Consider the following 27107-nt stretch of genomic DNA (forward strand, 5'->3'; position numbering starts at 1 on the left):
TAAGTGCACCACGGTTACCAAACAGTGGTCAATTGTCACCTTGTCCATTTCGCACTGTGAATTCGTTCCGTTGAGGTCAACATTTTTTTAGATATTGCGACTGTAGCTCTACCAATGGCTTACAAATAACCTGCTTTGCTGGAATGTCAAGTTTTTCATACGGTCCGACATGTCAGCATATGACTTCTTTCCAGGGACTGACCGCAAAGTCGTCAGTTGATACAGTAAAGCAATAATCAAGTGCAGTGAGAACCTACTAACGTGAAATGTTCCGTTCTTTGCAATGAGCTCAGCGTAGCTCCTTCAATTGATATAGGCATGATGGTTCGTGCGAAAATAAGTAATCTAACAGAAGTTGCAGAATCTTGCATTACCAACTGCGCGTGCGAGGTGAGTGGAGAGGAGGGAAGGCGAGGAGCCAAGGGTTGTTCTAGATAAGCCTCCATATGAGAGCGTTCAGCGAATGGTATATTGGCATGACGTCTTGTTTTGTAGAACAAACAAACATGCAAGTACAAATAGCCAGCACATTGTGCAGCCCAGGAGTGGAGGGCGAGGTGTCCTCGATATTCTGTCGGCGGAGACGTAGAGAGAAATGTAGTCCGCTATCTCTAAGTAAGCACAATTTTTGCCTCTACCTCACTTGAATGCCACACGTAGGAAGCATATCCCACGATGAATGTTTCCGGCTATGCTACTGTCTCAAACATGTCCTCCGCATACGTGTCCTATATATATATCCCTCCCACCTTTTGCCGTCCCTTCAACGGGAGATGCGAGAAGAGTTTTGTCCATGAGGCGTCGCCACACTCGCAGGCGCGAGGAGACCAGCTGCAAGGAAGACAACAGCCTGTACCTGCAAGACCCGGAGGCTTACATTCCGATCCAGGAGCTGGCCAACGACCACCACATCAGCATGGTTCCGCTCACTGTGGACCGGGTCGACTTCCACCAGCTACAGATCCTGCACCACGGCTGCACCATGGTCCACTGGGAGGAAGACGGCTCGCGCTCCTCGCTCTGCTACGTGCGCCTCGAGCGCAGCAACGCCACCATCACCTGGTGCAAGCCGGCATGGAGCGCGCTCCGGGGCTCCGGACCGCAGGACTACGCGCTCAGCGTCAACATCGAGGACAACGTGCCACTCGGATTGAGCCAGAAGTACGACACGGGCGAGTCCTACCTTTCCAGTCTCGAAGAGGGCTTCCTCGACCTCAACGTCGTCAAGGAGATAGTGTTGTGCCGCAGCTCCATCGAGGTCGCCGCCGTGGCGAAGCGCCACGGCCTCGAAGACTCGTTCAGCGACCAGAACCTGCTGCGGTTCAAGTTCGGCGTTGGGCTGTCCGAGAACCGCGTGCTGGAGTTCATCCTGCCGAACTTCCTGTCCGTGATTTGGTACGACAGCCTGCGCCGGCTGGTGTCCATGCTGAAACAGCAGCGTCAGCTCTGCGATGGACGCATCCACTGGCTCAAGGAGAGCTACCTCCAGCTGTACTTCCGCGAGCAGAGCTGCATTGGCCCGACGCCTGCCGAGGCGATCAAGGTGCGCTGTTCTTTCGTGCGCTCAGAAAGCGTCGAGTCTCGGGGTTCTTAGCAGCAGACGCGCAAAATTTTGGCCTAAGTATCACCTACACTGCTGACGGGTCTGACTGCGCCTAGTATAGGCTCTCTACATGTCCCATAGGGCATTAGAATCTTGCGAGCTCTTCTGCGCCTAAATTAGCGGGAAGTTCATTTAGGTTCAATTTTATTGGGAAAAATTTTAAGAACAGCTTGCGCTTCGTAAATGCAGCAGCAGGCATAGCTTTCTCGCCTCATGTATAGGTTAAATCATAGGACGTCCTACTCATGGGGCATGCTAAATCCTTAAATCGATGTGAAAGCTTTGCTCCTATTGAATCAAAGACAACCGAGAAACGAAGAAATGTTACAGGTCTTATTTGTATAATTCTTAATTATTTCCTTCGCGCGCACTCAGCCGCACGTAAATATATTGCCACAACTGCCTCTAAAATAATTTTCAGGCAGCCGTAAATCTACAACAAAAGGGAGCACTTCCGCGCTCTAGGATATAGTATTCTTTAGTACATTGTTTAATTTTTCTTGGTTTTTATTAATTGCGACAACAACAGAACTGTCATTTTGTGTTTGCGTACCGTGTTTTCGTTTTGCTAGCAAGTATGACTTATCCGGACAACTCACTGATAAATCTCGACTTTCTCTCTCTCTCTTCTTTTTCTTTTTTTTTTCATAGAAACTATCGAATGTCTTATTGGGCCTCGTCTTTGATGCAGGTCTTCGGTGGAAGAAAATGGACGCTCAATTCCCTAGGAAGCAGTTCTTCAGTCGAGTCTACATCTTCAGCATTCAAGAGGGCTTCGAGTTTTGGAATGAGTACGACTAAACTGAGGAAAAAGAAGTCTTCTACATCGCTAGCAACTGTTCGGGTAAACTTCCAACCGACATATTGTCTTTATTGCTGCACAAAAGGGGGTTAGGGAGAACATACATTGGAAAACCTACGACAACATTTTTCTTCGCTGATACTTATAGTTTTGTGGATATTTCGTTTGTAATACCGTAGGTATACTTCGTGTAGTTATTGCATGAATCAAGTATAACAGTTCTATTTACTTACATCACACCAATGCACGCATAAAGATACACATAGCCTGGCACTTCAAAATGGTTGCCCTGGTCTTGCAAACCTCCTGCATAGAACCTTCCAAAACAACTTTCTGGGTGAGATATGGGATATGTGGTTTGCGTCAACACCTGGATTGGAAGCGCGAAGCGAAAATTCAATTCAAACGCCGTAACCACACAGTGAAGGCATCTGCGAAAAGAAAAAAAAAGGCCATCTTATAGCGCGTATTTTTTTATTATTATTCTTGCGTTCTTACTCCTTCAGGCACCATGCCAACAAGACAGAACATTTGTTGTTGAGGCGCTTGGAGGCACTTGAAATGTTTAAAGAAACAACCACAACACACACACAAAAAAAAGAAACATTGAGCAATATGTCAAATGAAATCATTAGCATTGGTTTGCTAGGCTCATATATATATATATATATATATATATATATATATATATATATATATATATATATATATATATATATATATATATATATCCGCACTACGTGTATTATTACTCGCTTAAACTGTCTTATTTGGTTTAATTTTCTCTCGCCTGTCGGGTTGTCGTCGGTATGCGGTAGCGGGAGGCCGGAACGTTGAAACGAAAACGTACCCGCTGCGAACATCGTGCGCGGGACGTGATCGGAACCGCGCGGCTCGTGTTACAGGATGTGGGCCCAAAGTGCCTGCTGGAGACAGACGACGCCGGCCCGTCGAGGAAGAGTCCGACGATCAAAAAGCGCCGCGCCACGCTCAAGTCGTCGCCGCAGCTTCGGTCTCAGGAGTCGAGCCCGCATAGAACGAGCGTGTCGCGCAGTTCCTCGTCCTGCGAGAACCTCAACCGCACCGAAGGTGGCATCCCACTTGTCCACCCGACGCCTCTCGCTACGGGATACAAGTGAGCCACACTGCTTGAATATAGTACGCCTCTGGTCGGCGGGCAGTACACCCCGCCTCAGTTTTCGTCACTTTGAACCAGGAATCTACGATGCACAAGCATCGAGAGCTCGCTTTAAAATCCCCGCCAAATCTTTGTAATCAACGTATAATGTATAAGGTTTTTCATTGGAGATTGTTGCCCTGGTCGTCGGTTGTTCTACGTCAAGTGTGACTTAACGAGATGGCGATGTGGCTAGTTGGTATATAGGGGTAATCATTTTTAAGTTTTACCGAATCTTTAAGAATCGTCTGTTGCAGATAACGTAATTCTAATCATTGAGCTGGATTACTGAGAGAGGGCGATTTCATTTGCACGAGAAACCAAATCACATATTGCACTAATCAATATTTTAATTAATTTCTTTACGTTACGTGTAGCAATTTACGAATTATGGCTGGTGAGATTGCAAGGCGTATCCACTCTTGGAAATAATTTCGAGAATGACATGTGTTTGGAGATATGCGCCATCAGACTCCCCGTAAAAGCGCACGGTCATTCTACTTACTTTTTTGACCCAAACGCTCTTTTATGCATTGAAGCAAAATAGTCACTGGAACGCCCATGTATTTCGTCCGGCACTTTGGGACATATCTCGGAAATGGTGTCATTCTGGCAATTCATTTCAAGTGAATACGTACTGCAAACTCACCGGCCACAATTCGTAAATTTCGATATGTGCCGTAAATTAATTAATTCGGAAGTTTTTAGTGAATTTTTGTTCATTAGTTGAATATGTGTTTCGATTTCTCGAGCTATTCATACCCGCCTCTTCAAATAATCCAGCTCAAGGACAAGAATTATGCTATCTGCCACAGGCTACTTTTAAAAATTCCGTGAAGCTTAGAAATGATCACCTCGTATATGAAGAAATGAGAAACAGTGCAAACTGACCCTGTCTACGTTTGGGCTCTTCCTCATTTATGACAAGTGCATACATTTACATGTGCTAATTGCGCCTCGAAATGGTTTCACACTCGCTGAGCGTTACTATTTATGCAAGTGGGAGCAGTGTCATGTACTAAAGTTGAAATTGTGACACGAAACATAGCAAACAAAGGCTAGCAATAAACATAGCATCATAATTAGGGCGTCGAACCGAAAACCGTACCCAAACCATAATTTTATCCGGAACTGAACCCGAACCCGAACCGATATTCTTAGAACGTGCCTTAACTCGAACCTAGCCGGAACCGAAAAAGAGAAGAACGGTTCCCGGTTCCACACAAAACGGTTCAGTCGTACGCGGTGCAAATGAGCGCTCATACATAAGCGATTCTTCAAAATAATTACGTTTCAGTCGGCGCACACCACGAGAACGTCGTTACGACTGACGAGTTGCGTGATGTGCGAGAATGGAGATATAGGCGATGGGTATATGTACTAGCATTCGTAAACCTCGGCAGGGACTATTGCACTTATGAACTCGGCCGTATCACACGTGTTCCGCCATCGCAACCTTGTTTCAAGGCCACCGCAGAACTGGTGCTTCTGTTAAAGCCCCCAATTCGGCCGTTAGGCCAGCTATCGACTATTACTCGATAAACCGTAAACCGCCAGGACACACGCGGCACAAAAAGGCGGTGTGGTGGAGAAAAGAAAATGGGAAAAATCAACAACAGTTCATCAGCACGGCTTTTTGTTAACATGACACGGCGGTCGCTAATAAATGCCGTCCCCTTCTCAGTGCGTAATAACAACGGCTGCGTAAGAAAAATCGTCGTGGCGCTTAGTAAAATATGTCCTTGTTTGTGGTTCAGAAGTATCAATGTCCTCATCTGCTTTGATTAAAAAAGAAAAAAATTATGTAGGAAGCTGAAAAGTATTCCATGTGCCAGAAAGCTCATCTACCAGCCGTGGTGGTGTAGTGGCTGTGGCATTGCGCTGCTAAGCCCGAATGCGCTGGATCGAATGCCGGCCGCGGCGGCCGCATTTCGATGGGAGTGAAATGCAAAAACGCCCGCGTGCCGTACATTGTGTGCACATTAAAGAACCCCGGGTTTGCAGCATTTGCAGCATTCTGCATGCGCACATGTACGGAGCACTGCAACCTGGTTTTTCTTGGCGACTCTGTTGACCGTCACATTCCGTGCTTTCCAGGGAAAGGTCATTCCAAGTAACGCCGAGCACTTCGAAAGCCTCATCTCTCTTCAGCCGCCCCACCATCACTCACTCCAGCCAGATGAACTTCCTTGAGTTCGCTGAGTTGTTTCGCTCTTTTATGGTGCGCTGTCGCAAGGACCTGAAGGACATCTTTGAAAGCGTAGCCACCAACTCCAAAGTTACAGCCAGCGAACTTGCTGCTGACGAAATGGCATCACCAAGATCCTGTAGGACAAGACCGAAAGTGCTTGGTGAGTGGGCAAGGGAAACGGTGTCAGTGGTTCTTTATCATATACGTTGGTACTCTAAGCAAGTTGCCGCACATGCAAAAGCTGCAATGTTTGATTTATCGTCATATGTTCCCATGTGGAAGCGCTAAGTGGTTAGTAATGCCGGGGCAAGAATGGAGTGAAACATTGTCACCGTCCTCTTGTTCCTCGGCGCCTGGAAACGTTTCAAACTAAATAATGAGGCGGGTTGTGTAGTTTGTGCAGACTGCGGTTTTTCGTGATTTCATTCAATTGAAATGTTTTGGAATTGTTCGCCTGAACTTTGAGGTAATCGGATTGTTCAGGTGATCGATTTCCTTGTTTGATAGAAAGCGATCAGACATACTGATTGTGCCAGCATGGCTTCCCTCTTTCTATCAAACAGAACATTGATTACTTGGAGGAAAAAATGTGCACATACCATGTCCTGCATGTAAGAGGATATCTGTCTCGAAACAAATGAGCTGAAAGTAGCGCTTCGTGTGTGCTGTGTCCCTTCTTATGTCCTTGCCGTCAACGCTAAGCAATTCCTCTAGGAATAACCAAGTCGCCTAAATCACCACCCTGTCCAATTTTTCGCCTTCCCAGCCATAAACTATATTGCGAGTTGGCGTCGATGGGTGCGCAACGCTGAAGACGGTACACAGGTTGAGTGGATGGATGAATGTTATGAATATCCCCTTTGAAGCTGGCTGGTGTTTGGTGCGACCAATCTTAGTATGTTTGCGTTTCTGCTAGCTTCAGATGTGTGGTTCTTGTTCAGAGGCTCGGTATCTATATACGGGCTGGTATCTACGGTCCCAGGGCCCGTAGATACCGGCCCTGGGACCGTGATGCTGGACAAATTATCAGCAAACGCGGTCTGCCAATGGCACACAGCACTTATGAACAAAAAGCTTTGGGATTCGGTGTCATGTGCTGAATTCACAAAGCTTTTCGCTCGTAATTGCTGTTCGTCTGCCATTGCGAGAAATTTTAGCGTGGTGGCTTTACGTGAATACAGGTCCTAAACTCTAATCCATTAACACAAACCCCGTGCACTCACACAGCCTGATGCGGTGGTCATTATCGTCACAAATTAGACAAATCAGCTCCACGATAGAGAGTATAAGTGCGACTGAACGAGGACATAGAAAGAAACAGATACACAAAGACAGCGCTGTGTCTGTGTATCTGTTTCTTCCTACGTCCTCGTTCAGTCGCGCTTATACACTCTATCATGGATTCTAACCAACTAGCCCGCCAGCGTGTTTTGAACAAATTAGCTACTATAAGGTTACATATTGCGCGCTTCTGCCCTTCAACTTGGATGTGTGGAGAAACTACATATTTGATTACCGCTTTCACACACGTGCCTGTGAACGTGTTTTTCACAGGCGACTCCAACAGGCAGCGTTAGTATAACAACGTGTCCTGTGCCTGTGTTGCAGCTTGTGCATAAATTTCGAAATATCAACGACGTATCTCCCGCACTGGTGTTGTATGGCGCTGCACAGAACACACCACCGTCTTGGTGGGAAATCTTATACGGCCTGCGTTCGTGTCGCTAAATAGACTGTATACGCCGTCGGTGCAGAGCTAAGCTCACCAGAGCTTTATGCCCAACGACTGTTAAAGGGGTCCCGGAACACTCCTGCCAGCCATTTCCTCTGTTTCAGTCATTAAACTTCGGCGATTAGCCTGTGCCCGAATGCCTTGCACCGCGTCATGGGAGATGAAGGTCACCATTGGGCTGCCTATTTGTAGGAAAGGACAGAGTGTGTTCACAAGTACGTCACCAAATGCAAAATAAACCATTGGGGTAGTCGCGTTACTGAAAGGCAGTTTTCCGTGTGCTCTCCCTTGCTGAAAAAAGTCCACCTTCTTGACACGAAGCACCGCGAAAACCTCTGAAGGGGGCCGCGAAGGTGGGAAACAAGTGCGAACTTTCTCGTCGTGAAAAGGCTCTTTTCAGATGTAAACTATTGTATCCGCTGCCGCGTTTTCTAGGACTGTTGACGCGAACCAGCAAGTACGAGTACGTGGACCCTGAACAGAAAAAGATTTGTGACGCCATTGCCACCGCCAGCATCGTGTCCAACTGCGCCGGGGTCGACAGCTCAAAAAGGCTCGTCTTGGAGTGTGCTGATTTCAGGAATTTTTTGGCGACTCACCAGAAGGAAGAAATGACTGAGGAAGAGGTTATCAGGCTTATTCAGGTAATTCAGGCTTTACTGCAATCTTCATCAATCACATTACCACTCAATGCTCTGTGAAAACAGTGAAATAAGGACATACGTCGCTACGGTAGACGCGTTTTGGCAATAATATCGGCCAACTTTCATTTGAATAAGGTTCACTGGTTTATAATCGTCTCTTTCCTTATTACTCTAGCGACATGAGCCTGATAACGTCCTCAGAGAAAAGAATCTGCTGTCTTTCGAAGGCTTTGCGAGATACCTCTTGGACAAGGACAACTACGCTTTCGTGCCGGAGATAATTCCGCCCGGTGCGAATACGGTGAGGCTGTTCTTCGTTCTTATGTTCGATGTGGTGCCGACATGGCGTTGGCGCGGTACCTCGTCGAACTCTGTCAAAGTGCTTCGCGATTATTCAGGAACTTGGTTAGCTTCCGCGAATCGAACTTCACGGTAGCGCAGCATAGGTTCCGTAAATCATGTTCATGTGAGATCCAATTCACACATGTATTACTCACAAATAAATCGCATTGAATTTTAGATACCTCATCCTAGGCTGATTGCATTTTGTTATATGTTAGTGATTTTTTCCGACAAAGTGTGTCCTAATTTTCTACTGCAAAATAAACCTGCCTAATGTAGACACCGATCACCTAAAGTGGTGTGAATGTTCTTTCACCATTCGAGTACAGCATGTAACAGCTAACGGTCATAACTAGTCGCCTACTGTGCTAGACTCGGACGTACCACTGGAGTCAGCTCTTCGACCCCTTTTATTTACTAATTTATGTTAACGTCCCTCCGCTCTTTCATTCAACATTTCATCTTTTTGTCGACGATTGTGTAATCTTCCTCGAAATGATTAATGATGACAACTATTTGTACGCTAGTACCGTATTTGCTTGCATAATGGTTGGACACTTTTCCCCGGAAAATTGATGCGAAGTAAGAGGGGAAGGAGGGGGGGGGGATAGTGCATTAACTGCGAGGGGAAATTTTTCCGAGAGAAGGTTCTAGAGGTTAAATACAAAAAGGAAGTGGCGGTAAATCGCGGTTCTCATGCCAGTCGCTTTAAACTCAAATAAAATGTTACTTCCAAACAGCGCTTGCTTTTGTAATAAGAGCACAGGTTCTTCACAAGTAGGAACCGCAAAGACTCTTTATCTCCAGACATTAACTGAACCTAGAGTCTCTTCGATTGAAATCAAAGGTGCAATGAATACCTTAGGAGAAAATAGTCTAATTTTTTTACGGCCAAAGTGGGGTGTGTGAGTGTAATGAAACGTAAAGGAATGTAAAGGCATGCTACATCTGCAGGATATAACAGCCCGTCAAAATACGGCTTCAACAATGTCCCCCTGCCATGCGTCAACAAGTACTGGTGCATTTATATTAGTCGTAACCTATCTCGGGCACTTCACAGTGATTGCATACTTAATTCCGCTCGTATTTCGGGTATATATGCCGTAATGTTTCCAACGCATCGTCCTGGTTAAAATTGTTTGTTTCGAAAACCATTGTATGTTCTAAGCTTGAGAACGCTACAGTCGTATGAAATTCCTTTCGTGCGAACTTAACTATATCAATCGTCTTGGGCAGAATAAGTTCGCTAGCTTCATTTCCAGTTACTTCTGAACCGCCGTTATAACCCCAATGAAAACCGGCCTTGCCCTTCCATCTGTTGTATCACCTCGTAAAATACGCCATTTGCGTCTTTTTTACAAATTCTGCCACCATACTATGCTTTATAACGAATTAATTCTTAGACCGCAATATCGTCATATTGTGTTGACTCGCGTCATAAAGTTGGAGTCGAATTTCGTTATATCCAGTGATTTTATCATTCGGATTTTTTTACCTCATACATTCTTAAATTGCAACTACTTTCCTGAAAGCATTGTAACGAATAATAAGTATAAATGCCTTCGTCAAACATTAGTTCATGTTTGTATAACTAAATGAAATTTGATTTTATGTGCCCTTACCGATTATGCATTGTATTTCGTCGCGCTTGAAATTAATGGCAGCTAACATTGTTAGAAGCATTCTTCTCATGGCCCCTGCTAACTTGCCGCATTTGTTCTTTCTCACCATCTTTTTGTTGTCGCTATCCTCCTTCAATGTCTGTTCACCATGAGGGTAACATAAACGAAGCAGCGAATGTCCTTATCTGCAGAACATGGACAAGCCTCTTTCTCACTACTACATCGCTTCGTCTCACAATACCTACTTGACCGGCCACCAGCTCAAAGGAGAGTCATCCGTGGAGCTGTACAGCGAGGTAAGCGCGTGCTGTGGCGACGTGGTTTCCGGTGGACAAGGCTTGGAGACTCCCGTTTCCAAGCCTTCTCCCGCGGTTTGAAAATGTCCGTGACCGCCCTTGACGATCTCTCCTGTGCGCATGCTCACAAACGACTACACTTCCCCTCTCATTGCTCCTTTGGTTGTTCGTGCAATATACTGTAAAATCCTATAATTTTCTCGTCCCTGATTGTTCGCGTATCGGGGACTTTGTAGATATTCGCGATTACTAAACTTCGCGATTTCGTGCTTGTGTCGTACGGCTCACTTGGGTCTCATAAACTCCTTAACGTTTTTTTTTTTTTTCTTGTCTTTAACTATTCTACATTTTCGAAACAGCGCAGTCTGTTTTCGCTTCTGCGTGGAACTTTAGCCATATGTGTTCATTATGCATGACTTCTCATCCGAGGGAGGCATCGTCCCACTTACGCAAAATCGATTGGCATGTACGTACAATATTGTTTCTGGCATAGCGAAGCTGCTCGCATGGCCAAGCTAATCGAATGCGCCACGTTTTGGAGGGTATACAACCAGCAGAACTAGTTGGTAGTTGGCAAAGTACACTTTTTTTTAGTTTTCAGCGTAGTGTTCATATTTCTTCCCTGAAATTTTCACGTGCCCTTAAATTTAGAGATATGTTCCAATCGCGAAATTCACGTAAATGAAGGGCGTGAGAAAATAACGGGTTTTACAGTAATTTCACACCGACTACCTTTTCCAGTGTAAACGCAGGTTGGTATGTGAACTTCTATCCCGTATGCAGTAAGGAAAAAAAAGGAAGGGCATGTTTTCCAGGGAGAACATGGAGAACACGTGTTCCTAATCGAGGATTGTTCACTCTGCACGACCTTCTCGACTACGCTGGTCTGTTCCTTGGGAGTTCCTGCCATCTTGCTCTTTTCCAGGTACTACTAAGAGGTTGCCGATGCGTAGAGCTCGACTGTTGGGACGGTGACGACGGAATACCTGTCATCTATCATGGCCACACACTTACTTCGAAAATTCCATTCAAGGTGTGCATTGCCTTGGCGGTCATTTTGCTTGTTCGTATGTAATTGCGTCTATAACACTAGAAATTCCACACAGGCTAATTATAAGGTCGTGTTTTCTTAAATTGTGCCTTTTCTTTTTTTGTTTACATGACGTTTGGTTACTTCTCTTATTTAATCTACAACGTAAAGCACAATGTCATTTTATTACAGAGCGTGGTGGAAGCGATTCACAAGAGCTCGTTCGCCACGTCACCTTTTCCTATCATTTTGTCCATCGAGAACCACTGTTCCCTACCGCAGCAAGCAAAAATGGCCCAGATTTTTACGGTGAGTCACATTTCACGTTTCCGAGTTGCAAATATCGTGCCTTGTATGTGGTTCCTTCTGAGTGCATGCGCTAGCGCAATTTTTTACATTTCACTCGCCTCCTGAAGATACGGATGCTTATTGGTTTTATTTCTGAAATTGCTTTGTGTTTGGTTCCGCGATACGTTACCTGCAATTAGTATACGGGTAGCATGCAGGCGACATCATCACGATTTGCAGCAGAACGAAAGGATAGTTTTCATTCCACCATACATTTCGGTCGTGAGTATGCGTCTTGCATGCGCGCAAGTTTCATGCACCTAGTCTACAGCCGACTGCTTATCGTTTATACAAAGGCATGTTTCAGCGCGAGAAAAATGAAAATAGGCGCAGGGACAAAACGACGACAGAAAAGCTAGATCGCTTCCTTTTCTGGCAGTCCTTTTGTCTTGGCACCTCATTTCATTTTCCTTGCGCACTGAGACATGCCTTTGTATAAATTCCAACCAGCCCACCTCTCTGCCTTAAATGCTTATCGTTTAGTTCACTCATAATTTTATCGAAGTCGCGAGTTACTTCTTAATTATGAGTTCATTATCTGAATCTTGCGAACGAACTTGTGAGCATGCCGCTTTGAACGTGGCAAACTTCCTACAATTATGTTTCGCTTTTGTTTGGGTATTCGTCATGTACCTTTACGCCGTAACCCGTAGCCTCATAATGCTATTCTACACATTTAAGGAGCTCCCCAAGCTCTTCTATGAACTGTACGCTGGGGAACTTTACCAAACTACACTTTTTTTGAAAAATAATGTTTAAAAAAAGATCGTTCGTATTGAACAATCTATTCTTCATTATCGTTAACGTATCGCCGAGTTGTATATGTTTTATTTACGTTGCTGATGGCCGGTACATTGCCGTGACTTTCCCATCGCATGCTTCCTCGCAGAACGTTTTCGGGGACAGGCTTCAAACACAGTTTCTCTTTTCCAACGACGTCTGCGACGAGGCCCGCCTGCCGTCACCTAACCAGCTGCGTTACAAGGTGCTAATAAAGAACAAGAAACTCAGGCCGCCACTGACGCCAGCGCTGACCCTGAAATCCACCAAGGTACGTGCCACTGTGGCGATAGCTTTTCTACCAGTTTTGTGTTTTAAATCTTAATCCGAGACCGATGCTTGAAATTCACTGCGTGGAGCAGCTTTATTCTTTTTGTTCTGAATTTTCTTCTTGGTTGTACTGCTATTTATCATGGGAGACAAATGTCTAATGGCGCCTTTATGTCAGTTTACCTTGCATGCCTGTGTTTTCAATCTAAGCGCTGAAGAAATCGGGGTGGGTATTCACAAAGCTTGTCTCACGTGAAAGACGTTTCCTTGTTCGAAGGCGTTCAAAACGCCCGCCACTCACGATTGCGATTGGCGTGGTAAGGAGACACTAGCCACGATGACAGCCGATCACTATGGCGCACAAATAAGAAACGCTTCGTGAATGCGGATCGAAAGAACGCATCTATCCTTGATATTCTAAGTAACGGGAAGGTCAACACTTGTGACATTACTCGAAGAGGCTTACTTCACGCCCGGAGTTTAAGGTGTTTATCGCGGGCAGGTCGAATTCCCATCGAGAGCTGTTATCACTTCCTGACGATCCTGGTTATCAGTTATCTTTTAGCTTGTCTAACATTTTTCATAAATCTTTAATATAGTTATTCGTTGAAGCTAAGAAATGCAGGAACCTTCATAACGTTCTTTGTACGTGAGAAATGTTTCTCGCATGTTATCGCCTCGTTGTGTTTTATTACTGGTGGAGTCCGTCTATCCGAACTCTTTTTGCATACAGAGCGGCTTTGTGAGTCCATATCTAAATTCCAAGTGGTGCGGCCGCATATTTATTTTTATTATAGTATGGAGGGTGAATTGTTTGGCAGAGCTTTCCTTGTCTTCCTGTGCAGGGTGTTCCACAAGCGAAGATTGCGCCCGGCCGAACGAACAGCATCATCTCTACAGCAAGCACAGGGTCTCTCAATGACGAGGATGAAGAGGATTATGAGGATTACGATGAAGAGGACGATAATCTAGAAGGTGGGCATTAGCGCGTGCAGCTGTAACTTAAGTGATCGTGTACGTATTTGTTAAAAGGTTTTTGTGTGATTGTTTTGAAAACATGGCTGGAAAAGTGCCGGAAACAGTTGTAAGAGGCCCCTTTTGGGCACTGTTCGCAGTAGTTTTGAGTAGTACTTGCCTACAAACCCAGTCACTAACAACATCCAGTGGCCCGGTTGTTGGTCACCAAATAATGAAGTAACCGCCAGAAGGAACGCCAAGAGCACCGAGTAATTTTTTTTTTCATCATCACTAATAATCAACCGGCTGGCATGATGGTTATTATTCCCTCTTCGTTACCCAAACAGAAAATCGACAAAGTGGTAATTCCGAACCACGTAATTTAAAAAGCTTAATTGCATTCACAATTGCCGAACGGTGGTTGTGCATACCTTACGCCATCCCCAGTGTCTTCCTGCCATTTCCTCGTGGAATCGAGAGTTCCATTCAAGCACGCCACCACGACCGAGCATCGTCCTCGTGAACAACATTCAGAAATAATCAGTGACTGACAGTTTCTCTATCTTGCTGCAAGCCTTTGGCAGTAAATAGCTGTAATTATGTACTGCAACGTTGTCAGACCGCATGTGCGACAGAGCATCAAATGAAGCTTCGAGGTATCGGAAGTTTGCATTGCTCCAGAAATAATTTTCTCTCGGCGGATGCCGGAGCTATAGAGGAGAGATAGAGAGAGAGAGAGAGGAATATAGGAAGGCAGGGATGTTAACCAGTCAAGGGTCTGGTTGGCTACCCTACGCTGGGAGAAGGGAGAAGGGGAAGAGAGAGAAGGGAGAGAGAGAATGTGTAGATACGTGTACGGACAGTACTTGAGTGAAAGCCGCTCTCGCAAGCCAGACGTTCTGAGAAAGCACAAAAGCGCCTTCACTGCCTTCTGAGCCGATGATCGGTGGGGACGGTGCTCTAGTACGCACATATGATGCCGGGACGTCACAGATTGCGCTTGTGCAGCACCTGTGCACTGTCTAACGCCTGCCGCAACCTGCAGCGTGTTGGTATTCGAGTGCGATGACGCTGGTGCGCAGAGTCCTTGTCGAGCCAGGAGGGTTCGTGCAAGGAAGCGCACGCCACGCGGCACCCGGGCACGCTGAGCCCCGGCGTGCCGCACCCTCGGTCGCGCAACCCGGCCGACGCTGAGTACATGCAAAGCGACGACGACGGCTACAAGCAGCGAAAGTCCAGCTCCCAGATAGCGCCCGAGCTCTCCGACCTGGTCACCTACTGCCAGGCCATCAAGTTCAGAGGTGCGTCCCATGGCTTTTCTGGTCAGGCGTAACCTACTTGAACCAAGCATATTTTTTTAAAAAGTGGTTAACCGCAACTGAATGAAACCAACGACATATGGTTTGCCGTCACGTGGCGCTCCTTAGGATATTTCTTATAATGCGCTTAATTAGTTAATTAAGATCAATTATGAAAGAGAGAGAAATAGAAGACAGGAAAGGCAGGGAAGTAAACCAGACGTACGTCCGGTTTGCTACCCTGCACTGGGGGAAGGGGGTATGGGGAGGAAGAGAGAGAGAGCACAGTTTCGCGCACAGTGGAAGGTTCGCACCGAGTCTACACACGATTCCCAAGACCTGTCGACTTGAGGCATTTCAAGAGCGCTTTCGCGGGTTTCTGTGCCATCGAAGCGTACGGCCAGGGTGCAACGATCTCCATTACGGGAAATAGTCTAGAGTCGAGCTGGTTCAGTGCTGCCCGGAGAACTTCGCGCTCGACGTCGTATTGGGGACAGATACATAGGATGTGTTCAATCGTTTCTGTGGTTCTGCAAGAGTCGCACATGGGCCTATCCCCCATTCCAATGCGGAACGATTAGGCCTTCGTAAATGCCACCCTGAGCCAGAGGCGGAACAATAATGTCGCTTAGAGCGGGAAACTTTTTATGGCACTTGTAGCTTTAGCATGGATCCAGCCTATGAAAATGACACTTCGAGAGGTTGAGAGAAGACCAGTATTTGTTTTTCATAGCTTTAACCACAATATGAAGCTTTCTTGCAGCGTCGGTTCTTGATAAGGGGATTGGAACTGGTCGAGCATTCAGATGGGCAGACCGGGCGGCTTCGTCGGCGAGGTCATTACCAGCAATGGCGGTATGTCCAGGTAGCCACTGGAATATAATTTCATGCCCTTTAGCGATAGCTAGATGGTGATCTTCTCTTATTTCATATGTCAGCTGCTCATGAGTCCTATGATATAGGGCAAAATGCAGACTCGGAAGTGCTGCTTTAGAGTCGCAAAAAATTACCCATTTCTGAGGTGTCTCTTGCAGGAGATATTTGACAGTAGCGCGCAGGGCACCAAGCTCTGCCGCTGTTGATGTTTTCATGTGGGACAGTTTGAATTTGATTGCGATTTTCGTAGCCGGAATGACAACGGCACCTGAAGAGCTGGTGAGACCGAACCATTAGTATAGATGTGTATTCGGTCCCCGTATGTCTCAATGATTAATAGCAGCGTCATCTGTTTCGGAGCGATTGTCGGGTGGTTGGCCTTCTTCTTTGCACCCGGAATACTTAGGCGCACCTGAGGCTGTTGGAGACACATCAGTTATGGAAAATTTTATGCAAAGAAAGTGATCAATTATGCAAAATTTTTAATATTCCCTTTAGGGTCGAGTTCGTCTCGTTACGTTGCAGAGGGCATTTCAAAACGGCCGATCCAATTTCTTGTGGCAACGTACATGCTGCGTGGCGATTCTTTCCGGCGTTTAGAGAAAGCCCGCGAAATATGAAATAAAACCACGTGACCCCGCTCGTGCGCTATCGTCTTGCAGCGCGCTCTCCGTGCGTCGAGCCTATCACTTATCAGGGACGACGGCGCTTCCTGTCCGTGTGCCACCGTCAAATACGCTGACGCACTGTGAAGCCGATGCCGAGAGCTGCGGCCGCTCAATTCGCCACGGTCCGCACGCACGGTTCTTTCCCCACGAAGCGCGCTTGAGAGCGCTGCAATGCGGTAGCGCATGAGCGCAGTCACGTGGTTTTATTTAATATTTCGCGGGCTTTCTTTAAACGCCGGAAGAAATCGCCACGCAGCACTTATACGCTGCCACAAAAAAAAAAAGGATTGGTCGATTTTGAATTCCCTGTGCAATATAACAAAACACACTTGCCCCTAAAGATGAATATTGAAAGATTTTCATAATTGACCTTAGTTAATTAACTAATTAAGCGCAATATGAAAAATGTATAAAGCGCAATATATATCCTCCATGCAGAAGTTATAACTGTCACACGCTTGGGGTTACGGCCGCACTGGTAAATTAGTTGTACATACACTGTTCGACCTCCTTCTCTTGGGATAGATACAAAGCGTGGCGACAGACCACAGTGCGGCGTCCGCTTCAGCCGAGCTTTCAGGCGAGTTAGCCGAGTGATGCATGTACCGCATCTCTCTTTACCCCCACCATTACCACCGGTATTCCTTCGCTTGTACAGATTTTAGCTTCAGCCATATTACAAACCCATCACAATTCTCATGTATAATGCTGCACGCTATTTGCCAATTGGTTATTATTATTATTAATTACATTTTATATTCTTGACCATTTACCCGCATACTGTATTAAAACTTTCAGTGTTATGCATCGAAATTATGCGATGGATTTCGACGCTGAGTTCCGTATACGCGGTGCTCGACAGTATCGCTGCGCCACGGATCGTGGAATTTCGCTACTCACGGCACCGCCCTGGCATCCTGCGATCAAGGGCCCTGTCCAACTTGATATACATGCAGTCGGTGATGGGTCGGTGAAACAGGAAGACAATACATAACGCTCTAATATAATTTGCGCCCTTTGGGGCGCATTTTATCCTCAAACAATTTTCGTCACCTGTCTTGCTTTCGTTTCCTTCCTTCGTCACGCAAATACGCACGTGCTGTTTGTTGCCTCTTAAGATCTCATGAAAGGCAGATATTCTAGCTGGCGTATAGACATCGCTGACATGTTAGGTTACAGTATCGTCGCTGCGAACGAAATGCTCTGAAATAGGCTCTTGTAATTCGTGGTCGCTTAAGTGTGAATTCAAGATGGTCAGGGCTGAAAGCATTTTCACGCATTTTCATTTAGTAAGAATCTTGAGAGGAGCTTCTATTTCAGAACTCTCGTCCCCATCTGTCACAGAAAGTTATTGGCGTTCCACGTAATCTTCAACCGCAGTGTGCGAGGAAGGCTTTATGGTAAACTAAGTGAAACGCCAATGCATTTGTCGGCAAGTTTGTGGAGAGATATCTGGAAAGTGCTGCTGGTCTCAGGTATCGCACCAAATGGACATGCACTGAGCACAGACCAGTTTCAATACTGCAATCGAAACATGCAACCAAAAGCAGTCAGTTAAACAGTTGTTAGTTAATTAGTTGATCAGCATAATCGCACATTGCCACTAATAATGCCAACAGAAGGGCATTTGTATGTCCACTGCATTGTCTTCAAGAGAATTCACTCTTATATATATGTATATATATATATATATATATATATATATATATATATATATATATATATATATATATATAACTTTAGGCGGGTATCATATCAGCCGCCTGGACACCGTTGTAATGCGTTGCAGTAGAGCAGCATGCTTCAGTACATTTCTAGCTGAGGCTGCACCGAACATTCTCCCCGACTCTACCACCACCTAACCCAAAATTCACTTCGAACAGCGAGCCTGCCATAACAACCGCTAACAGCTTCTTGCAGCGCTTTCTGGTCACCTCACCAGCTAAAGCCATGCTGAATTCACAAATATTCTCGTTCGTACGTAATTTTCGCCATTGGCCAGCTGCCTTCCCTATAATGGAATGTCATCAGGACTGGCTGGATTTTTATATTTTTTTTTGGAAAAAAACTTTAGCGTAAGATAATTTTGTGAATACGGGCCTAGTTGGCGTGGCGATCGCGACAGGGAGAAAGCGATCGCATTCAGCAGACGTCTCCATTTAGAGTTATCAATGGCTACCCAGTCGACTATATACTGTGCCCGTGAAGGTGTCTGAGCATTTTACGTCCACTAATTTGGCGACATCTGGCCTACTCACTGCCCAAGTTTAACAGACGGCAAAGAACACATAATTCACAAAGCATTTCGTTCGTAAGGGCTGTTTGAAATTCGCCGGTCGCCTTCTCCAATAATACGTGCGCTATCACTATAGGCTGGTAGTTCTTCCGAACCACTCGAGGCGTAATAACCGTTTCGGGAAAGCAAGCGAATATATTTTTATCGAAGAATGTTTTCTAATTTATGTAATCAAATAAAAAAAACATTGTTTAGAGTATGCATGTTCTATAAATACTGATGATGAAAAGACATGAACCCGGAGTCACATCTAAAGCCCTTCAATAACTTCTAACAGACGTGGGTGTTTTTCTTTTTTCCTTGTCCCCACCGCGGTAGTTGCACACTATTAAAACTGCTTCATCTCAAGCTATGTGGCTTTTGCCAATCAGTCAGGCACAGCTCTGAGCCACTGGCGTCTCTGGCGGCGGCGCAGGTTTCGTCAACTGCCCGTCACCGACCAACTCCGTGAAAGTGAAGAAAGTGAGCAGCAAGAAGAACGTGCTTGCTTCGGCCGGATCGCCGCTAGGCGCCAACACGCCTCTGCAGACATCAGGTGGGGGCTCTCCCTTTTCAGTCGGCATGGGCCGCCCTGCAGGTGGCTCTTCTCGACGTTTTGACGGGGAGGCAGCCACGTTGGTTCGGTTCATTGCACGCGCCGGCATATCGCGAGGACAGAAAGGAGACGAACGACGTACAAAGTGATTGAGTCGCAGCCGAGCGCCTGTCGTTTGCGTGTTGGCGCTTATACTTCGCGGCGCCGCCTTTACCGCGTATCTCCGAACGGGCGATCTTCGTTAGAACCGGCGTCCCGCAGCGCAGCATGAAAACGACGGCACGTGAAAGTCAACAGCAAGGGTGATTCGTGCGGAGGGAAAGTTTTTTTTCGCTTCCTTTTGTTTTTATTATTTGCGCAATGCGCCAGACGCGACGTATAATAGGCGCCGGCAGCCTGCGATCCCACTACTCGAATGCGCCGCCATTTTCGTCGAAGATGAACTCGTACGCTCGTTTTCCCCTAGCAGTCGGCGACGTGCACCGGCAGACGCCGAGTTCGTTTTCTCCTCCGGATGTCGAGAAGAAATAATTGTATACATAAGGGAACACATCTCCAATTTAAGCTTATGTGCCAGCAGTTTACTAGTCGCGCTTTAATCATTCTAACACTTTAACGTGCGCGCTATTTTTTGCTGAGTCGTCTGTAGTATAGGACATAATTCTAACGACTCGTAACACCTATACCAAAGCTGTCCTTGGAGTATACTGCTTATAATCTGCACTTTAGCAACTGTTACGAACTTTGCTGGAATTGACTGTACGCTTCATTTAATTAACAGACCGCCTCATGCTTAGCGCATCCATCTCCCACGGGCGCAGCAGTGCAGTACCGCTCAGCATGATTCTGTTACATCATGATGAAAGCGATTTTCAGTTGTTAGCGCGCTTGCGGAAGTTATGCACAATTTGTGCTTGTTCTTGCGTGCTTCGTTAATAAACTCGGTCATTTCCCCGCGGACAGAGCCCAAGCACGATACCCCGACGCCATCGACTGCCTCAGGGACTACATCGGCTCCGTCGTCGACAAAACGCCACTGCTCCAATTCAGTGTGCTTCCAGGTGTCTTCCATGAACGAAAGTGCTGCCAAACGCCTCAGCAAGCGCCATCCGCTCGCCCTCATCACATATCCTTTGCAGGAACAGAAGGGGCAGTGAAGGGCGGAGGGGCGTGGCGTAGTGCTTCGATGATACACTGTCGCAGCTGCTTTAATACATTCGGAGATAATTTTCTATCCATTGCTCACAGGCGGTTGTCAAAAAGAAAAGGCAAACATTTGCAAAATGTAAGTACGCAACTGCAGTGTCTGGACATCTTTGTGGCTGGATTTCTTGCATTATGGTCACAGCTACGTGTAGGATAAGAGCGCTTCGCCAAAGTAGCAACCTTAGTGACTTGCTTTCCGTGTTACTGCCACCTTTGAAGCCCATGCCAATGCGCGGATGTCTAGTGTGTTAGTGAGTGAACCCTGCAGATTATGGTTGCGATTCCACTAATCTCTAGATTGTTTTTGTCTCTTTATTGTGTTATTGCTTAGTTCTCACTGTAATAAATACAATCTTGATAATATTAATTTCTCGTTCTAACACGCCATCGTATAACACCTTGGGGCGAGCGATGCCCCTTGCTGAGCAAGGGGCATCGCATCACACACACTTAACTCAGCCTACAGTGCTTCGCTTGTACTGCGCTTTGTATATCCAAGCCTCGGTTCTCGACCATGTCAGTAACATTCAGCATACGTCTTGTGCGTAGACTTAGCTGAATGTTTTGGACGTGTATTTACAAAAAGAAGTATTTACGCTACGACTGTTTGTAAGAGCTGCATAATTCATGCCGATACTGATTCTGGGCATATTATTAGCTAAGGCGGGCGACCAGCGGCAAGGAGCGCTTACGAATGAAAAGCTTTGTGAATTTCACAAAGCCTTTGCTTGTAAACGTTCTTCGCGATTGGCCAGTCGCCTTCGCTTATAATATGCCCAGAATCTGTTTTGGCGTACATCGTACAGGTCTTGCAGACAGTCCTTGGGTAAATACTTTTTTGTTTTGTAAACACAGGCCCTGGCGCTTGGGTGTAGCGTTTGTAAAATCGAACGAAGTCACCGCACATTTAACCGTAGCGGGCTTCAGGGCGTCTGGTTGATCTTCTGTTACATCAACACTGCTGAAGAGTTCTACAGTGGGAGGCAAACTCTTCTCCTATAACGCTTCAGAACGTTCTAGTTCTAAGAATTAATTACAGCAGTCGCAGCCTAGTGGTTTATAAGACGGGCACAAGCAGCCATCCGGCCAGGCATCCGGCCTTCCAATTAAGGGTGCGTTGCTTGGGAGAGGTTCGCACAGATCGCTGTGCTTGCAGTGCAAGAACCAAGACAAGCAGAACACCACACACAAAAATTATTTCTACGGACGCGATACAATACAACCACGATGCAGTAGCACTTCTGCTCCTTGCTTACGAACTCCTTTCTTTTGGCAGAGGCTTCACATTTCAATCTGTATTCCAGGGGATCCTGCTACGATTGCAACTTCTTGGTCCCCTTAATGACGTCCAAGACCACGTGTTTCCTAGCAACTCTCTGTACTTAGTCAAGTTCTGCACTGCTATCACTGAGGATTATCAATGCTTCAACCTGCCTTTAAAAGATCCTTTGCTTAAACAACTTGTGTGGTTTCATCGCAACACCATTGCCGGATCCCCTGCGACATCAGATGGCGAATGTGAACTGTTGATACATTGCATCTAGCTCGAAACGAACTGAAAAGCGCACAGTACATAAAGCACGAATATTTATGCGGGTGATTTATTCATTAATTTATAGTCTTGCGGGTGATTTATACCGTGTGTCCCAGCGAACGTTAGCCGAGCTGTTCAAAGAAAAAAAAAGTTTGAAAAAAAATTGTGCAAAATATGATTTTAAGGCCTATGGACGACCGAACGCCGTAGGCCTTAAAATGATATTTTGCACCATGTTTGTTCTTTTAACTCGTTTTTCTTTGAACAGCTTGGCTAACGTTAGCTATCACACCATGGATACCGCCGTTGATTAGAGTACTAAACTTGTGGCTTCGTCTTGTTGCATGAAACTGGAAATTAGCCTGAACGCGTACCAGGACACGCAAGACTTCACATCATTCTCCAGATGACACCTCATATGGCATGTTGCACGTCGTTTGCGTAGATGTACGGCCGAAATGATTACTTTGTAAGTCGAGGTAGGAACCGCGGCGTAACAGTAGGAGCGACATACATGTTTTATTGAAAATAATCCATGCATGACAGGCGTAAAAAAAAATCCTCACTTCATGTCTAATTTGCTGTAATGCCCCCTTTCTTCCATTTTTTTTTCGCTAATTTTGCCTTAGGTATAATGTGCAGCGGTGGAAACCGCCTAGCTTTCTTCCATAGCGAGCATGAACAGGTCGTAGTTGAACTTCGTTGGCCACACACTTGCCCAAAGCGTAGTCTCTGGTATCCCCAATTCTGAAAGTCAAGAGTTTCAGAAATTGTCACTAGATTCTATCATCTGATCGAATAGAAATGTATTCATTTCGTCATTCCAACTGATTGTGCAAACCTAAGACAACGCCTCCTAAACAAACCTCGACTGTTTAGTTTACACTGCGGCGTGGTCGGAAAACACTCTAAACACGTTGCGCGGCTCTGTAAGCGTTTGATCTTGATTAGCAGAAAACTGGCGCCCGATTGTTTGAAAATGATAAGTCATCCACTGCTCGAAATGTGCCTGCTTTTTATTTCAACGTAGATCGCCGTAAGCAGTGAGGTCCGTGATTGATTTATAGTCTTGCGGGCGGTTAAGGTAAAAACCACCATCGATATAAGAGTACTACTACACGGGTCGCTTCCTCTCGTTACATGGAATTGAAAATAAGTGGCACGTGTGCCAAAATTTGCACCACTCAATTTCATTCTCGTGACGACGCCTCATATGATATACCGTGTGTGGCTCCTGTAGCTGCGCTGTCAAACTTGGTCGCCAGTGAAATCGAGGGAAGGGTCGGCATAACCGCGGTAGCAACACAAATTCTTACGAAGCATAACATGCGTTCACATACATGAGCGATCTTTTTCGACGTAGCCAGGCTATCACCTACAGCTTCTCGATAAAGTCAACATCTGACTCTCGTCTCTTCTTTCTCAGCCTTTGCCGAACCTGCTCTTTGCACTATTCTTTTTTTTATTATAGCTCTGTAGTGCACTAATGTAAGCTTTTATATTTCAAGGATGTCCTTATTGTTTACATTTAAAAAGAAAATGCGCGAAACGGAGCGAAACAAAAGGACACGGTGCTGTCTGCGTGTGTGCGTGCTCCTTCTTTCGTCCCGTGTGGTAGCGCTGTTTTTTTTTTTTTCATGTAGTAATCATGAACTAACTAGTCCGTCAGTCAATCCTTCCTTCCTCGTTGACTGTAATGGGAAAACTCCCATATAATATCCCACAGTGCTTGACACCAGCTTCAATTGCACTATTGTGCGTCGAAGTTCAGCCTCACAGACATGATGTGACAGAAACTGCCAATTACAACCTTGTGGAAAGCAGCGTGTCTTTCTCTCTTTTCTTTCTCAGCGCCTAGTTCCATCTCATAATCCGAATTTTTCCTGGCGCAAAACACCGCGGATGCGTTAAAGAAAAGTACTCGGATGGCAGACTTTTTGTGTTAAAAACTGGTTACGATATAGCCGTTTATTATTAGTTACTGTTAGCACCCGAAATAGCTGGTGCTGAGCAGCTTAATTACTACTCTATTTGAGCGAGAACGTATTTCGTGAGTTGTGTGCATTGTTTTCATTGCCGATGTTCTACATCCTTAACGCCCTTCTGCACGCATTGCGAGAACCAACTGATGCGTACATATCCTGCCGGAATGAGAATAGACTCGTCCAACTTCAACCCAGTAGCATTCTGGGCCTTTGGACTGCAGATGGTTGCGCTCAACTATCAGACTGAAGGTACGTAAATTTCCGTGACTGTCAGCAGGAACGCTGTGCAGGAAATGAAAGCACGTTTACTGAGATCCGTGCACTTATAGTATGTTCGACTGGTCGTTTCAGAGCACTCCGGTAGCGCCACAAAGTTCGGGCAAGGGAGAAACTAAGCGTAACTGTGAGCATGAGCGGAACCCAATGGCTGTAATTAAGGCCTCACTGTCGGTATTAGAACCCGCTTATTCTCATAATACAGTTTTAAGCTGCCTGGCATGACTTTTTTTGTATAGCATGCACTGCCAGAGACTTCTGCAACGACCTGCTGAACTGTGATACTGCGAATGTGCTTCTTGGTAGCACTTGTAAGGCCACACAGAGGAATTAAACCCTGGCTACGGAACGAATGTTGCACATGCTACCTTAACGCGTTGCGCTACTTTCTAAAGAATTTTTTTTGGTTTTCTGCCACTGCCCGTCGTCTTTTCGCGCCTGAAGCAGTGCAAGGAGTCTACATTTACTTTGTCCTATCATCAACAAATACGTGGGCTTCATATGTACAGCGCAAGACTATATTTAGCTCTGCTACGTCATTCTCCCACATTTTTCGGTATTACAACTGTCTTAAAGGTGTTTTGCCCTCGCGAAGTACCTTAACGTAACGCTTGCGCGCCTGTGCTTCTGCTATCTATCCTTCCCGCAGACACCGGCCTGCACATAAACACTGCCATGTTCGAGCAGAACGGCAGTTGCGGCTACGTTCTCAAGCCCAGCGCCATGTGGGACAAGAACAACATCATGCACGGCCAGTACAACCCGTGGGACAAGGAATTCGATGGCATCCATCCCCTTAACTTTCATATCACTGTAAGTGGCAGCTGGCATTGCAACTCACGTACCGCCTGTCGCCGTCATCCGCGTATAAGCGCCGACCAAGGGCATGCATCTTGTGAAGGTCGCCCTACGTGACAGTACTCTCAGTATAGTCAAACTTGCTTCGTAGACGGCTTCGAAAGTGGGGATAATACTTGCTGCATGGTAGATGGTCACGATAAAATGTTGCAAAGCCATTTGATTGCGGAACGCCTTGCGACTACTTAGTGCGGAATATCTGGGACGAAAAGGCACACGAAGGTCCCACGAGCGTTGAGTCATCTTTAGTGAATTCAGAAATGGAGAGAAACACGAAAGAAAGGAGAAAGGCAAGGTAAGTCAATCAGAGCAGCAAATCCGGCTTGAAAGTCCCATCTGGATTATGAAGGAGGCCGTTCAGTTCCTCTTGCTCGTGGTTCCTTAGCGTGCAATAAAGATCACAACATGTGCTCAGCTTTTGCATCGTCGTAAGGCGACCGCAGTGGTGGGTAATCGAACCCGCCATATCGTACGCATCTGCAGAACGCAATAGTCGCTGAGACATCACGAATGGAGCGGTGCATCTCAAGCTCGATTTCGGAACCACTTTGGCTGTAGCTAATTATGTCGGTCCCCTAAACAGCCTCGTCGTTCTTGCTGCGCCAAATATACGTTGCAAAACGATCCCGACGTCTGTTTCAATTAGTGCCACATTTTTAAAAGCGCCTCGTATTAGCACCATTGTTCGAACTCGTCATGCGGCACATGACAGCTGGGCACGTTATTTCGCTACTGTGGGTTTGTGTGAACAGACAAACTATAAAACGTTCTAAAACTACGTGTTCCACGCTTGCAAATTTGACCGAGACGCCCAAAATTGTTTCTATATTAAAGGTGTACAGCGACTGTTACGGCGGCATGCGGCGAGACGAACGTGGTCAGCAAAGAGTGTAAAGATCCTGGTTTTGCACCAACCGCAAATCTATAACACTGTTTCGTAGGTGATACTTTTAGGGATTCCTGTCACTTACTGCTAAGCCCATATGGTTGAGAGGTTGTGCGAATGCCCCCAAGTTGCTCTTTTTTGTTGGCGCACATGCGCGGTGTCAATGACACCATTGAGGCATATATGTCGCGCCACTCTCTGTGCTCGTCTTATTCTAATCAGCACGCAGAGCTAGGGCGCTGGAATCGTGAAGGCTGCGTCGTTCGCTTTTTTTGAGAGAGAGAGAGAGCGCGTTCTTTATTTGCATAGTAATAAGGTTACAAATGGGGATTATACATGGATACAGAGGGAGGTCCCATAGTCAACAGACTGTACAGGGGACCTCCCATTACAAATGAGTAGGATATATAAATACAAAGCAGCTATAAGCAAACACAAAAAACACCATATTGAGTTAGTCACTAGCTTACGCTGTATAATATTTAACGACACAAAGCACTTATTAATATAATGATAACGATCAAATTGTTATATTGAGTGCAAAATTTACGAAGGTTTGATTTGAATGTGTAAAAATGAGAGAATATCTTAATATGACACGGTAATGAGTTCCAAAGTAGTGTGGCTGAAAAATTAGTAGTAAATTTACCATAATTAGTTCTAGGTTTTGGTAGTGAATAGCTGTTGGTAGAAGCGAAACGGGTAGACGTGGAATATGGATACTGGCTGGTAATAATTATAGGGAATGGGAGCTTTCCGTTAACAGATTTATAAACAAGTATTCCAAGCGAGTATTTATTTAGTTTCTGTAACGATAAAATGCCGTTAGATCTGAGCAATGGAGATGCTTCCGATGTGTAGCTGCTACGTGTAATGATGCGAACTGCTTGATTTT

The 27107-nt window shown here is 45.8% G+C and overlaps 1 protein-coding gene across 1 annotated transcript in view; it reads left to right on the top strand.

Annotated features, from left to right (window-relative positions):
- Nucleotides 1-27107, top strand: part of LOC135900843 (uncharacterized) — a 715897-nt gene that overhangs the window by 663747 nt on the left and 25043 nt on the right. Inside the window, exons 25-40 of the mRNA XM_065430427.2 lie at nt 817-1543; nt 2295-2447; nt 3311-3540; nt 5680-5933; nt 7941-8149; nt 8325-8450; nt 10305-10409; nt 11335-11442; nt 11632-11748; nt 12677-12838; nt 13683-13812; nt 14877-15095; nt 19348-19467; nt 20431-20590; nt 24314-24441; nt 25118-25281. Of these exons, the coding sequence (XP_065286499.1) occupies nt 817-1543; nt 2295-2447; nt 3311-3540; nt 5680-5933; nt 7941-8149; nt 8325-8450; nt 10305-10409; nt 11335-11442; nt 11632-11748; nt 12677-12838; nt 13683-13812; nt 14877-15095; nt 19348-19467; nt 20431-20590; nt 24314-24441; nt 25118-25281 (3112 nt within the window). The remainder of the gene's footprint in view (nt 1-816; nt 1544-2294; nt 2448-3310; nt 3541-5679; nt 5934-7940; nt 8150-8324; nt 8451-10304; nt 10410-11334; nt 11443-11631; nt 11749-12676; nt 12839-13682; nt 13813-14876; nt 15096-19347; nt 19468-20430; nt 20591-24313; nt 24442-25117; nt 25282-27107) is intronic.

The sequence above is a fragment of the Dermacentor albipictus genome, chromosome 1 (assembly GCF_038994185.2).
Source record: "Dermacentor albipictus isolate Rhodes 1998 colony chromosome 1, USDA_Dalb.pri_finalv2, whole genome shotgun sequence".
NCBI lineage: Eukaryota > Metazoa > Arthropoda > Arachnida > Ixodida > Ixodidae > Dermacentor > Dermacentor albipictus.